The sequence below is a fragment of the Tamandua tetradactyla genome, chromosome 10, assembly GCF_023851605.1.
Source record: "Tamandua tetradactyla isolate mTamTet1 chromosome 10, mTamTet1.pri, whole genome shotgun sequence".
NCBI classification, from domain to species: domain Eukaryota; kingdom Metazoa; phylum Chordata; class Mammalia; order Pilosa; family Myrmecophagidae; genus Tamandua; species Tamandua tetradactyla.
In genome coordinates, this window is record NC_135336.1 from 46,804,907 (window position 1) to 46,820,678 (window position 15,772).

Genomic DNA, 15,772 nt, shown 5'->3' on the forward strand with positions numbered 1-15,772 from the left:
GGTTTTAATCATTCCTTACATATGCCCCACTAAGCAAAATGCCTTAAACACATGAGACCCTGACACAAAATAAATGCTCTTTTATCTCTATTGCGGTCACCTAGCAACAGAACAATAAACAGGCAAAGCTCTGAGAAGCATTCAAGAGGATGCCTGGGATATTTTATTCAGTGTAATAACCATAACAGGTTATACCACATGGGCTTATGTGGGGTGTAAAGAAAAAGACAAAGGCACGAGTCATTTAAAAGCGGTTGAATTGCCAGGTTGTCTCTGGTTGAGAATGAGGTTAGTTCTACAAAACCTTGGTCAGTGAAGGCTGCCAAACTCCAAACTCTTGGATGTGAGATGTTTAAAGGCACAGTAGAAACAAAGCAAAGGTCTGCCTCAGCAAGTCACGGTGAACTTTGATTGACTGTAGCACACAAGTGAAATTTGTGGAGGATGAGTTTTAGGGCCCAGTAGATACTGCCCATGAATCAATTAACCCCATAGATCTGCTTATAAATGCTATTTTGTATGTCCAAAATATATTTGGCTTATTAATAAACTTTTAACAAAATGTGTAACGATTTTCTTATTGAAGATGTTAAGGCATTCACAAAATGCCAAAGAAAGCCATTCCTTGATTTACATTCCTTGGTTATGTTTTTTAAATTTCACAGCCTCTGAGTTGTTAAGAATTATTTTTTCTGTTTTCTCCATGTCCTAGAGCAAATTGTCTAGGACCTTATACTTACTAGAAGTTTGTCTCCATTGGGTCCAGTTTGTACTTCTTAAATCTCTGACTTGTTCACATGTTTCGAATTCCTTGGTCTACTTGTTGTAGCCACAGCTTCACTTCAGGGTTCCTTGTGCATGAGTCACAGCCATTAGAGTCCTTATGTTATACTTTCCTGAGTACTGATGACAGTAGGGAAACAAGCAAATGGTTGCATTTGGTAACTAGCAAATTTAAACATTAAATCTAATGTTTATTTGGCATTCTCCTCAACTGAAATAGTAGGTTGGGAAATGCTTTTTAAAGACTGTATGTTTTGTGTACATAATATACAGGGTCTAACAGGTTTATTACATATAAATACACAGATGGATCTAGGGAAACCCCCAGACTATTTCCCCTAATGATGGACACAGCCAAAAAAAAGAAAGGAAGGCACTTATTTTCTTAAAACCTTTGTGATGATGCATTCCATGGATGATCTGGTCTCTTTATCAAAAGAGGAGGTGGTGGCTGCTTCTAGCCTAGCATTTTTGATACAGTAGTGGTTCTATGGACACCAAAGATACTGTTGAAAATGCAGCTTATTGACATGGGTCCATGATGATGTGTATTTGAGAACACATCCATTGCAAGTACTTAATGTGAATCAGAATTCATGAAACTATTGGATCGATCACTTATAATACATGGAAGAAGACTGTCCCTATAGAAAGGGTTCACAATCTGAAATGGCCCTTTAAAATGGAAAATAGTATCAGAGTAGCATTATAAAAAAGTCAAATATGAAAAGACAAAACATATATATATATACACACACACACACACATAATTATTGAAGACTTTACTTTTAGGTAAAATTTTCAGAAAATCTTAGGATAGGTTTTTTTTTTTTTCCAAAGAAAGGAGTTTATTACCAGATGCATATAGGAGAGCAGATGGCTCAGCAACCCAAAATCTGTCTCCCTGGACTGCAGTAATTTGGATAGTTTTATTAGAGAAAAGATGGGTGAGGTTTAGGATAATGAGCACAGTGGCCTCAGATGATGTAATTAGAGGTGATCTGACTATCGAGGATGTGCAGATTGATTACATGCGTAGTCACATAATGTCTGAAAGAAAATGGCAGAATGAGGTATGGGTTACTTGTAATTACAATTTAAGCTACTGTACAGGTCCAGTGGGCCCACTTTGGTTAGATCCAGTCTTGGTCATCAAGATAACTTTGGACTTGGGGTGGGTTAGTTCTGTGCTGACCCAAGACCCTTCTTTAATAAACATTAGGGACTGTCTTTTGTAATTACAAAAATCTAAAGTTGAAAAACTGGGTAACTGGGTACAAATGAAGGTTAGTCACAAACCTTCAGAAATAAGGGCTATACAATCATTATCAGAGATCAAGGCAGCTGGATTACAATTTAGAGACTTCAGGTATTGTTCTCTATCTACTTCAATATATCAGAAAGCAAAAAGGAATGACTGCATAATGATTCAGCAATCAAAATCATCCCTTAAATTCTGATTTCTTGGTTGCAATTCTTCCCTTTCATTTGATAATTATCTTTCAATCTTGAGGGATATCTGGGTGACAACTCTCTAACTGCTTCAAGGCTGAAAAGGGGTGTTGTTATTAAGGGGCAAAGGGATGAAACCAGTTGTTTTTTGGAGAGTCCTGTATTTCTGGATTTCAGAGCTGCTCTGGCATTGGAACAATCTGGAGGTTTCAAGTCTCTGAAAGAGTGTAGGAAATCTTTCAGGGTTTCCAGGAACACTTGGTTGGGGCTTGCCATGTTGTGGCAATTTACGATATCTGGCTGAAACTTGCATAAGAGTAACCTCCAGAAAGACCTCTGGACTTGAATTGAAATCTCTTAGCTATTGAAACTCTATTTCTTTACTACCTTTTGGTCAACGAATCCACTGTTCCAGGGCCAGGCTAATCCTTGGAGTTCATGTCCTGTGATGCCAGAGTCAGGCTTACACCCCTGGAAATTATGTCCCATGTCAGGGGAAATGCAAGAGTTTGGCTTAGAGAGAGACCACATTTGAGCAACAGTAGAGATTTTCTGAAAATAACTCTTAGGCTATAATCAAAAGTAGGTTCAGTTTACTATAACAGAAATAAGTTTCATAAGGGCAAGCCTCAAAATTGAGGCCTTGGCTTCTTAAATTAGGAGCACTTTTTGCTTGAGAAAATGTCAGGAATTCCCCAGATGAGGAAGCTTAATAGTTTTATTTTTCCCAGTCCCTCAAGGGACTTTGCAAACACTTTTTCAATTTCTGCCCCAAATACTCTGAAATGCATCATTGCATAACATTAACTTGCAATATTGAGAATTTTTTCCTCATTCCAAGTTTTATATCAAATTAAGCTGAATTGGGTTATGTAACTGACTAGACAGATTAAATTAGATAGCATAAATTTTGGACAAAATAAACATTTCTTTTTTTATCTCACACATAAGTTAAAGCTTTAAAATACAGACAATATTACTCTTTACCTTATATATTGAGGTACCTTAGTTTTAATCAGATTAATTTCTTTACATCTTTAATCGGAGTTTGATCATTTTCAGTTTTTTTTTTTTTTTTAAATAGCTGCTTTATTGACTTATGCTGACTTTCAGAACTGGAGAACTAAATCTGAATCTCAGGTGTCAAACAGATACTTAAAGCTCCAGGTAACTACTAGGTTATATAAAGAGCAAAGAATTTCAGAATTTAAAGATACCAGTTAAAGCTTACAATCTGAGCTTTAATTTTTTTAAGCATTTTTTTTTTTTTTGGCATGGGCAGGCAATGGGAATCGAACCCAAGTCTCGGCATGGCAGGAGAGAACTCTGCCTGCTCAGCCACTGTGGCCCACCCTAAGCATCTTTTCATATTAAGAAACCATAGCAGAGGTTTTGTTCTTCTTCACTTTTATACACCTACCAGAGTCATGATAATTAACAGATAAAATATAATAAATATTTGCCCTGCCTTTTAAAGTTTTTCCATGTTACAGATGGAGCTCAGGGATAGATTTTATGTCACAAAATGGTCCATATTGCCCCAAAATGTCTTCTGATTGGACAGTAAAATAGTATTTGCTGTGAAATAAAAACTGAGTACAAGCCACAGGCAGAGGTGAAGCTCTAATTTTTCCAGTTTTCTTCCAAATCAGCTGCTTATTATGGTTTTTATGGCACAGGAAGAGGTGGCAACTTTCCACAGGAGCACACTTGGGATTAATTTTGTTGATGCCCTTGAGTCTCAGCACCTGTTTCACTTAGAGCTCAGGCTCTGGGGAATAAGTGTATCTCGGGTTTTGTCTACTAGTTCATGTAGGAGTTGTGGTATTTCTGGGAAAGGTAGCCAGTGTTAAAGAACTCAGGAATCTGGGCTGCATTTTGTGCCACTGGGGTTGTCTCTTTTGAGTTCAAACAACTCATAGGTGTTTGAGTTTCCATAGGTGACTCTGGGGTGGATACTGGACTTTCTGTGTTGTAGTTGGACAGGACTTCTTTTGTTAGATCAATCATAGAATCAAGTTTCTTTTTCTCTATAACCGTAACTTCTGGTTCAGCACCAGGTAAATCACTGGAATTTCTTCATGTAATTTTTCCAATATCTGTTGAATTTGATGCAAATATAATTTCCAGATTAGGGCTTGCCACAGAAATCAACATATCATCGTTATTGCGTTCAGAAACCAACTCAACACGATCCAGTCACAAATTAATCTTTTCACTTGCTTTCTCTCTGGAGATTTAGAAGTTTCCGAGTTCATAAAAGTGGTTTTTTCATCTGTACTATTAACTGACTCTTGACTCTCATTCAAATTCATAATCTGTGAATTTATAGCCTTACATATTACTGGGTAACATGTTTAGTTCCAAACAGTTCCTTTGAGATAATACTACTGTTTTAATACATCTTAGATGTTTCGCTGTTCTTGCAAAGAATTCATCAGCTATTGCTTCATGTTTATTCCTGCACTGTCTTTCCAGTGAGTTCATTCAATCCCTTTGTTTGTGTTCAAATACTTTGTAATTTATATTACAGATCTTCTGTCGAATAACATGTTTGAACTGTTGCAGCGACGTTCTTTGCTTTTCCAGGGCTACACAAATATTTTCATTAATTTGCTGTGAAGTTTTCTTGTGCTGAAGGTTCTCTGTTTTCTAAAAACATCCTCTTCTTTTGACTGACTGTAAATATTATCAGCATTGAAGGATGAATGCCAGTTGAGCCTAGACTTCCACAAGTTCAAATAATGCCAGACCAACAGGTTGTACTCAGTTCTTCAGGTTTCAAAATGTCAACCTCATGGTGGCTGGAACTGACTGAATTCCCCAAGTTAGATGCTTTCTCAACAGGCACAAAATAGGAGTCATTTTGCCTTTTATCATGTGACTCTGAATTGGAGTTTGTTTTGAATTCTGAGTCTAGTGAAGAAGCATCATTTTCAGAATGTGTACATTTGTTTTATATGACACCAGTTCTTAAATTCTGTTTTTTAGTTAGCATATTATTCCCAATTGTTGGTGCTTTCAATGCTTCAACATCCTTTGACTTATTCAGGGTCTTAACTTGCTTCCTACAACTTGTGAGCATTCTTTTTTGGTTCTTAATATCTCCAGGAACTTCTATATATCCAGACTTGCCATCTTTTATATTTCGAAGCTTCCTTTTCCTGCATTCTTTTTATTCAGAATATCATTTGATCAGGAACAGGTACAGGTTTCATGAGGCCTAGATATACCAGTTCTTAAAACAGGCAAATCATTTCCTACAGAACACTGCTTATACATTTCTGTCGAGGCAGAGGTCGCTCTTAGGGTGTGGCCTGTGCAAATTTTACAAAAGCTGAATTCAGTGTCATTAGTCCACCCTGATGCTTCATTTTTTGCATTTTCATAGCCTTCCTGTGATATAAATTATCTTTATCTTGAAAGCTCTTCCCCATTTGTTTTGCAGTTTAATAGTTATTATTCTGCAGGTCATTTATTGGCTACCAGAGGGTTGTGTGCCGCTCAGCCGCTGCCAGGACCACCGCAGCCACAGCTGCCTCCTGCCCACCTCACTCGCCAGACCTTCTGCCATCCATAGACCATGTGCCTGGGTTATTAATATACTTTTAAACCAAAGTAGTCATCTTTTTTAAAAAACATTTTTATTGTGAAACATAACAAACATACAAAAAAAAGAAAAGAAAAATCAATAATTTTCAAAACACACTCCAACAAGCAGCTACAGAACAGATTTCATGGTTTGGTACAGGTTACCATTCCACAACTTAGGGTTTGTCTTTTTAGCTGCTCCAAAACAATGGAGGCTAAAAGAAATGTCAGTGTAGTGATTCAGCATTCATACTCCTTTCTTAAATCCTATCTTCTCTGTTATAACTTCTCCTTCTCCTTTGATCCTATTTCCACTCTATAAGGATCTTTGGGCTATGCCCTTTCTAACCTTTTCATGTTAAAAAGGTGATAATATGGTATAGGGGGATGGAACTAGTTGATATTCTTAGACAGGTGGGCTTCTCTGGGTTTCAGGGCTTATTAGCCTAGGAACCCTCTGAAAGCAATGGGTTTCAGGAAAGTAAACTTAGCAGATGAAATTTTTAGAGTCTCAGTTAGTATCCTAGGTGTTTTTTTTTTTTTTTTTTTTAGGGGTAATAGGTGTGGTGCTGGTTGGGGGTTAGCAAGCTGTGGCAATTAGTAATATCTAGCTGAAGCTTACATAAGAGTAGCCTCCAGAGTACTCGCAACTCTATTTGAACTCTTCTTAGACGCTGATAACTTATTTGGTTTTTTTGTTGTTGTTGTTGTTTTTGTTTTTTCACATTCCTTTTCCCCCTTTTGGTCCTGAAGGCATTATCAACCCCATGGTACAGGTTCAGGCTTATCCCTGGGAATCATGTCCTATATTGTCAGGGAGATTTTTACACCTGAACATCAGGCCCTCTGTAGTCGGGAGGGTAATGATTTCTTTGCAGGGTTGGACTTATATAGAGAGAGGCCACATCTGAGCAACGAAAGAGGTTTCCTGTAAGCAACTCTTAGGCATATTTATAGGTAGTTTTAGCTTCTCCACTATAGAAATAAGTTTCATAAGGACAAGCCTCAAAATCAAGGATTTGGCCTACTTTCTTGGGAGTCCCTAATTAAACCAAGCATTCACCTTTGAAAATCAGTTTGAAAAGATTATTTGATAAATTATTAGACCCTAGTTGAGTTCACACATACTGATTATTTAAACATCATATTGTTTAAAACCTAAATATATTTAAAAATCCATTTATTTTTCATTGATATATTTTAAGTGAAAATTATACCAATCCTTAAATTCTGACTTTGTTTAAAAATTCATAAAAAACTACTGGTTGGATAGGAAAACAGGCTGACAAATTATTCAAACAGGGTAAAATTAGGGGGATATTATACACATTTGTACTTCCATGACAGTGAGCATTTCCGTGAAAGTGAATATGGTTTAAATTTTTAACAGGTGAAATTCCTGAGTCTTATGGAAGTATGTTTTTCCCTCTGTGATTTTCAAGCATCAGGCTGCTTCTCTATTCATGAGGAGTAGGCTATCAGAACGAATAAATGATTTTTAAAAATCACTTTGAAGATAAAAGGATCTATGAAAATGTGGTATAAAATCTGTGTCTAGTGTGATTCTTTTACAGCCCTCTCCCCACCCCTGCCCATTTGGTTTTGAAAGTCTGGATTTGATATTCATTTTGAGAGCTTAATGGATTGAGTGGTCTCAGGATGTACTAACTTTCCGGATTCCTTGGAGCTCTCCCACACTGGTGGTGTGGTTGTAATGTACCAGGACTAGCCCTGGAGAACGCTGGGTGTGCTGTTGCAAAAGCTTATTCTCATGGGGTTTTACTGATCATGTTGTTGTTGTTTCCAGATGCAGAGCCTAAATATCTGATTGTTGTGCGACCTGCACCCCCTCCAAGTAAAAAGAAATCGTGCTCAGGTATAGTCATTTTCATTGATTTCTTTTTCTTCCTTTTGTTAACTTAAACCATGAGTTATCCTCTTCTTTACTAATTATGGAGACCAAATACCTTGGGGATGCCTTAGGAAGGTAGATTAGAAGACCGTAGTAAACACAGCTAGCCCTCAATCAACAGGTGATCCAGATTACTGTACCTGGTGGTAGGGAGTGCTGGGGATTTTATCCCAGCTCCATCACTTGCAAACTGCAGGGTCTTAGGGTCTCTGCCACATGATAGGATGTGGTGAGGATTAAACAAGGTAAGGCATAGGTGGCACTTATGAATGCCTGCCCATAGGAACTGCTCATTCAGGGTTAGCTCCTATTGGACTAGCTCTATTTTGCTATGTGTGAACTCACACCTGCTTTTGTGCTTTCCCAATTTAGGGCAAAGTTTTAAGTCTGATCTTTGCTCAAGGATAGCTCATATTATATGTGTGTTAAATAGAATGAAATTCAGGATTTATGTACTCCTTATCTCTCCCCTCTAAACAGTCCAACATAAAGGAAGGACTCCTTTCATAAAACAACAGAAAACATCACCCATCTTCCCAGGGATAGAAAGACTTGGAACAACAAAATAGATGCCAAGTGAATAAATAAATAGAAATATTTTTACATGACTAAGGGAAGATTTTAACTCCTATCAAATTTTACTACTAAAATTTCTTCTTAGATAAATAACTAGAACATTGCTACACAGAGGAACCAGTAGGAGGTGTGAAAATAGTTTTACTGTCTGGTATTGTAGCTGCTTAGCTTCATAACTATGTAGATGAATTTGATTTTAAAGTCTTGCTTTTCTTTTTCTTTTCTAAGGTCAAGAATTCGCCAAATAATTTTGTCCTAGTCACATTTTCTTCTACGGTACACTGGAAGTCACACACACAAAATGGACCTTCATATTTGTTTGCTATATTTATCTAAAAGGATGCAAAGGGTGGAGAGAGGAAACACTGCCCAAATATCCTGGGTAAAGGGGACCTTTGCAGTTATGTATTCTGCATTCTAGATGTATCAGTCCCAAGACAGAAATTATCTGTCACAATCCTCTCTCCTCCTACTGCTGGTTTCTGCTTCTTTTAAGAAAAACATTGAATAATCAGGCATTTTAAAAAGTACAAATCCATTTTCCTGGTCTATTACATTAACCAAAACTTGCAAAGGAATTTCAGTCACACCTTATAACTTGTTAGTGAGGCAGTGTTGCCCATATTTTAAAATATATATACTCTAAATATTTCAAGACTTTATTTTAAAGTATTGAACAATACAATCACGAAGCATTCCATAGATTTCTCACTTTATCTGAATTTTTAGTACTGAACTATTTCTCAATGCAATAGATTGTGATGGAAATATAAAAGCATGAAAGGAAAGTTGGGAGCATTATTTTCCCTTAGTGGTACTATATAAGTTCATTTTAGGCCTTCTACAACAATGGCATGAGAAATTTTTATCACTTTGTGACAACCAGCTCAGGAAATTGTTTCATCTTTCTCAGGATGTAACACCCCACCTTTCCTTTCAGGCAATGGATATCATTTTTGTTTTTATAATCTGCAATAAGAATGATACAATGACTAATGGATTAGCATACATTAATTTTACTTTTGCATTTGCCACAGAATTTTTAATTATTTAATCATTTTATATTAACATTCAAATAAACATTTGATCATATAAGCCTTTCCTTTGGAAAAAGAATGTATTTTTTGTCTCTAAGTGGTGTTATCGTCACAATTTGTGAGCTAAACCAAAATTGTAGTAGAAAGAAACTTAGACTAAGATTCAGGAGGCCTGGATTTGAATCTTGACCTTGTTCTCTGTATGGACTGCAGCACCCTTGAAACTTCTCAGGGTTTCACCTATTCATCTGTAAAATGAGATAGTTGCATTAGGTTAATAACTATCAATTTAGGGGTAGAAAGAGGCTTATCAGACTCACCTCAGGGGTTTTTCAAACTACCTGTACCCCCTACCTTCACCCCGGATTCTAATCTGCCTCCTTGGGACCAGATTTGAACCATTAAAATCTTGACCATAATGAGCCACTATTATAGGTGGATCTAGAAAAGTTTATGGAGATGGGCAAACATGTGTTTGCAACCAAGGAAGAGAGAAATACTCTTAAATTATTTCAAAGATCTTAAAATATTCAACAAGGTCACAACAAGGCAATTTGCTATTAATAGGTTATGCATATTCTGGACGCAGATGGTTTCTGACTGGCATAACACCTCACAGGACTTAAATCTAACAGAAGTAACAAGCCTGGCACAATTTTCAACATCCTTTGGTTAAGATAATCTCCACTGTATGTAGGGGGACTCTCCTACCCACCTTAATAAAAGTAATTTTGCTTATCGGTTCCCACTCTATTAAATTAAAATAGCACAAATACTTTCACACAATGCAACATATGCAGTCACATGAAATGAAAAAAACGAACCCAGTGGAAATTGATATAAAGAATATTTTATATCAGTTCTGCAGTTTGAATAGGTCTCCTGTTAGGGTTTTTGTTTTTTCTTTCATGGGCACATACTGGGAATCGAACCTGGGTCTGCAGCATGACAGGTGAGAGCTCTGTCTGCCAAGCCACTGTGACCCACCATCCTGTTAGATTTTTACTTTCCTTTGATTATTTTACGGTTCAACATTGGTTTCCATGGCTGAGAATCTTCCCTCCTCTTTGTCACTGTGTTATCTGATTTCTTCAGTTTCAAATATTTTCAGATTTGCAAATGCCTGCCCCTTAAATACTTGAAAAGAACTGAGTTGTTCATCTGCATTGCTCTTGCGTTGCCCAAATCCAATTAGTTCCATCCGAACAACTGTGCTTCCTATATTAAGTTCTTTCAGAAATATTAATAATGTGGACAACTTTTCCTAGGTACTCACTATGAAGAATGTGCTTATTACAATATTTTGACAAGGGATTTTACATTTCCAAATAGGTAAAAAACAAAGGATGTAATCCATAGTCTAAATAGTAAGATTTCTTTTCTCTTTTAGATACTATTTCACACTAGTTTCACAGCTCCAGGAAAAGAAAAAGTATACTTTTATCTGTAAAATAAATGAAGTGAGAGATGTGTTGTGCATATATATACACATACCACACACACACATACATATATATATTTATGTATTGGTAGTATATAATATCTGATTATGGCAGAAATGTGTATTCATATAGCAATACATAAATATATTATACATATATAATCATATATAATTCTAACATTAACTGACCATAGCCAAGACCTTCAAACTCATCCTTGATGCATGAAAAAATAAAAACTAGATATTGTTAGATGTAGTTTATACGTAGACACATAAATCTGAAAAGGGCATTTCATTTGAGTCATGCTTAAATTCATGGGCAAAAAATAAGTGATGTTTGTGGGCTATGTAAAAAGAAAAAGAATTGGATGATTTCAAACATTCCATAATCTTGTTCAGTCATATTTATGCATTTTATTGAAACAACGAAAATATGCTAAATGCTACAAGTATTAACCCATGCTTGACTTCCATAGGTAAATCACGTCCCCGCAAACCTCTCCAGCTGGTGGTTGGCAGTCTGACGCCAAGTTCAGTCTTTCTGTCCTGGGGTTTCCTCATCAACCCACATCATGACTGGACGCTGCCCAGCCACTGTCCCAATGACAGGTAACCAACCAGAGTGAAGATCTTATTTGTCTGAAAATTAGGACTTGCTTTTAATAGTATCTGCATATGCTCTAGAAGAACTTATAAATTTCAGGAGCATCAGCATTTTCAGATCATTATTAACTGTACAGTCTTTTCTAGGTTAGAGGGAACAAAGATACACTGTAAGTCATGGAATTGACCTAAAGGAATTATCATCTACTTGCTAAAGCCATCCAGGTGATCCTGATGCCAGCCATAGTTTGAGAATCACTGGCTCAGAAATGGAGGGATCCACACAGGGAGAGATGTAGGTGGAAAAAAAGCTCAGCATTGAAAAAGAAGCTGTGAGCTGCCATCTTCTTTGCAAGAACAAAAACAAGAAAACTCTGTATTTTTTAACTACTGCCATTCAACCATTCATCCATCCATCTAACAGATGTTGGAACCCTCTATGTGCTAGGCATTGTGTTAGATGCTGAAACATTCCATACTGGTTATAAGATAGCCACAGGTTGCTGGGTTCCAGCCCCAGAGTTTCTCATTCAGTGGGTCTACAGTGGGGCCTGAGCATTTGCATTTTTGACAAATTCCCAAGAGACGGTGATGCAGGTGCTGCCTGGTTCCAGGACGACATTCTGAGAACCACTCCTTCAAGCACTTCAATTGTCATATCAAAGATGCATCCTTTTCCAATCAAAGATCAACCTTTCCACCTTTTACTTGTCATTCCCAACTGCCTTCTCATATTAGCTTCAAAATTAAGAAATACGTATATGGGCAGGCATTCAAATTTTTAAATCTTAAACCACTGGCATTTTATCTTAAAGGGGCTTTTATCCTACATATACTCAAAAGTGATTTTTAAATGTTTGATTTTTTTCTTTTCCTTTTTTTTTAATATGGAATTTTTATTGAGGAATAATTTACACCAAGAAAAATACACAGATCTTAAGTATAAAGTCTGGCCACTTATGACAAATGCATATGTCTGTGTAACTTACATTCCATCAAGAACTTGAACATTTTCATCATCACAGAAAACACCCTCCTTCAGAAGGAACCACTGATTTCATTTCTATCATTATAGATTAATTTTGACTGTTCTAGAATTTCATATAAATGAGATCATGTGGTATGTTCTTTTGTGTCTATTTTCTTTCACTCAGTATATCTTGTGGTTCATTTATGACATTGTGGGTATTAACAGATCATTCCTTTTTTATTCCTGAGTAGTATTCCATATGCAAATATTCCAAGAGTTTATTTATTTTCCTGGGGATGCACTATGTCCTGTTTTGGGCTGGTAATTAGACAAAGTTCTCCAGGGAAACAGAGCTGACTGCATATAATATGTATTATATATAATGTGAATATTATGAGATTTACTATAGGGATGGGCTCATGTGACTATGGGAATGGGTAAGTACAAATTCCATAAGCAGGACGTAAACTGGGAACTCCAGGGAAGGCTTTTGAGGAATTCCCCAGGAGAAACTGGCTGGCTGAAGTAGAGGTAGAAGTTCTTCCTTCAGTTCATCCCATCTCTGTCTCTTTCAGTCCAGGCTGGTAGTGGTTGCATTCACATAAATTTCACAAGTTTTGTCATTTGCAAGCAGTTCACAGGTGTCCAAACCATCAGACAGTTGAGCCTTTCACAGATCCTTCTGCATAACTACGTCTCTAATCCTGACTTCCATTGAAATGGCTGACTGGATCCACGTTCAGTTAAACCCTCACATGGAGGCCTGTTCTCTGGGGACTCGCTTCCTGGAACCTGGTAGACCCACTTGTGGCTCTAGTCTTAATACACACCATCTGGATAGGTTCAGAAATTTCTAGACCACCAATTTCTGGTTTCATTGTTTAAGAATTCATTTCTCAACTTATCCCTTTCCCCTCTCATTACATCATTAGCTGCAAGGATAAACTAGGCTGCACTTTCCCCTCTTAGCTTAGAAATCTCTTCAGCTAAATATCCAAGGTCACTGCTTACAAGTTCCACTTTTAATCTAGCATCAGAATATAATTTTGCCAAATTCTCTGCTACTTTATAACAAGGATGGCCTTTCCTCCAATTTTCAATGCCACATTCTTCTTTTGCTTCTAAGCCTTCATCAGAAGTACTTTTAATACTCATATATCTACCAACAGTATCTTCAAAGCAATCTAGACTTGTTCTATCAAGCACATCACAGTTCTTCTAGACTCTGCCTATTAAATAATTCCAAAGCATTTCCAATTTTTTTTAGGGCATTTGTAATAGCATCACCCCATTCCCCAAAACTGATTTAGTTTCCTAGCTGCTAAAAAAAAAAAATAGCATGCAGTGGGTTAGCTTAAAACAAACAGGGATTTATTGACTCATGATTTATGAGGCTAGGAGAAGTCCAAAATCAAGGTGTCATCAGATAATGCTTTTTCCCAGAAGACGGTTGCATTCTGGAGCTGGTTGCCAGTGATCTCTGGTCCTTGACATTTTGTGTCATATGAAAATGCACATGGTGGCCTCTCCTGTTTTTCTCTGGGTTTCATTGATTTCCAGCTTCTTCCTGTGTCTTGCACTCTCTGTTCTGAATTTCATTTAGCTTATCAAGGGCTCCAGTAATAGGATTAAGACCCATCCTGATTAAGGCCCATTGTGGGTCATACCTTAATTGAAGTAACCGCATCAAAAGTTCCTATTTATATGGCTTGACACCCATAGGAATTGATTAATCTAAGAACATGTTTTTCTTAGGTACATAGTGCCAAGCCACCACATGGCCATAAACATTTTTTATAAGACTTTTTTGTGGACATATATTTTAATTTCTCTTAGATAAACATCTAGAAGTAGAGTTGCTGGGTCACAAAAAATGATGTACATTTAGCTGTTTTCTGCCTAACTCTTCTGTTTACATTCCTACAAGCAACATATGAAAGGTCTCATTGTTCCATATCCTCCCCAACATTTGGTGTCTTCAGCATTTTTCAGTTTAGCCTTGCTAGCATAATAGGATCTTGTTGCAGTTTTAACATGTATTTCCCTTGTACTAATGATATTGAAGGCTTTTTTTTGGTATTATTTTGACCATTTTTATACTTCTTTTGTAATGTTTTATTTATTTTTGTCTAAATTGAACTAAAAAGAAAGAACTTTAAAAATGTTTAACTTTTCAAAAGCACCTTTCATATGATTTTGATCAGAAAATCTAGACTAAAATAGGAAAAAAATTAAATTTTCCTTCACAACTCTATGATTTTGGAGGGACATATACTTGGAAAAAGACTTGTAGAAGATATTTCCAAAACCAAATTTTTGCAAAATAATTTTAAGATGTTTCCAGAATTGGAAATATTTCACCCACCACTAAGCCTGTAATGTGTTTTGTTTATAAAACAAACTCATGAAAGAACATGCTTTCTTGTGATCTAGCTAAATTAGTCCAGGGTGCTAAATGCTGAAAAAAGAGACATTTATTGATTGCTTTCTTTTTTATTTTTTTTATTCTATTTTCAGTTCCTTATTTAAGAAAGAAAAGGGGTGGAGAGAGAGAGAGAGAGACAATGTGGTACTCTTATAATGAAATGTGGCCTGATTTTAATGGTTACTCAACTTGCTGGTCATACTTCTTGAAACTACTTTTTCTACAAGTTCAGTAACCTGGCAAATTCATTAGGCACAATTTGCACATAATTTCCTTCATTGCTTCAAGCATTCATTACATTTCACTTGTCTTATTGACCCTTCCATGAGGGTATTGTTAGATATTTCCATTGATTGACAGCATAAGGAGATATTGACAATGGAGAAGGTAGAGGAACAGATGGCCTGGTGGGGTTAGGATTTTTCCCAGATATTGGACATATAGGGCCCGAGCTACTCAGCCCACACACACTCCTCACTTTTGCTCCCTCACACACAAGCTGACTCCATTCCTTTCATGGAGTCATACTTATCAAGTAACAATATTCAAAATCAATAATTCCTCCTTGATAAAAGTTCTTTGATAAATTCGATAAAAATGTGCCCGAGATGCTTATAAACTTTCAAGCCTGAATGAGTAGGAAAAGCAAGGAATCCTAGACAGAAACAAGGAACTGGTAGGACATAACAATAATAGCTAAAAAGAAATGTCTGGATTACTTGGGGATTTTAGTTACCCATGCCTCTTTTCTCCCTAGTTAATACAGTTAATGAAGGGCTAACATTTAAAGTCATTATGGTGGTTGAAAAAAAATAGTAGTCCTTATTTAAAAGATCCAGAAATACTTGAGACATTGTTAGCACCCAAATAAATCCACCAGAACTGTAAATTAGTGTAATTAGATGCAGACTTGGAAAAATCTATCATGCAGATGTTGTTTAGAATTTAGACTAATCCAGTAGGTTAGAATAGGCAATAATAG

At 36.5% G+C, this 15,772-nt stretch overlaps 1 protein-coding gene and 1 pseudogene across 32 annotated transcripts in view; one reads left to right on the forward strand and one right to left on the reverse strand.

The window, feature by feature from the left end:
• ABI3BP (ABI family member 3 binding protein) overlaps positions 1-15,772 on the forward strand; it is a 245,285-nt gene that overhangs the window by 94,615 nt on the left and 134,898 nt on the right. For all 32 annotated transcript variants that reach the window (XM_077118544.1, XM_077118546.1, XM_077118548.1 and 29 more), the window contains exons 3-4: positions 7,634-7,702; positions 11,269-11,401. In XM_077118544.1, the coding sequence (XP_076974659.1) occupies positions 7,634-7,702; positions 11,269-11,401 (202 nt within the window). The remainder of the gene's footprint in view (positions 1-7,633; positions 7,703-11,268; positions 11,402-15,772) is intronic.
• LOC143648848 (activating transcription factor 7-interacting protein 2 pseudogene) lies at positions 3,723-5,809 on the reverse strand (annotated as a pseudogene).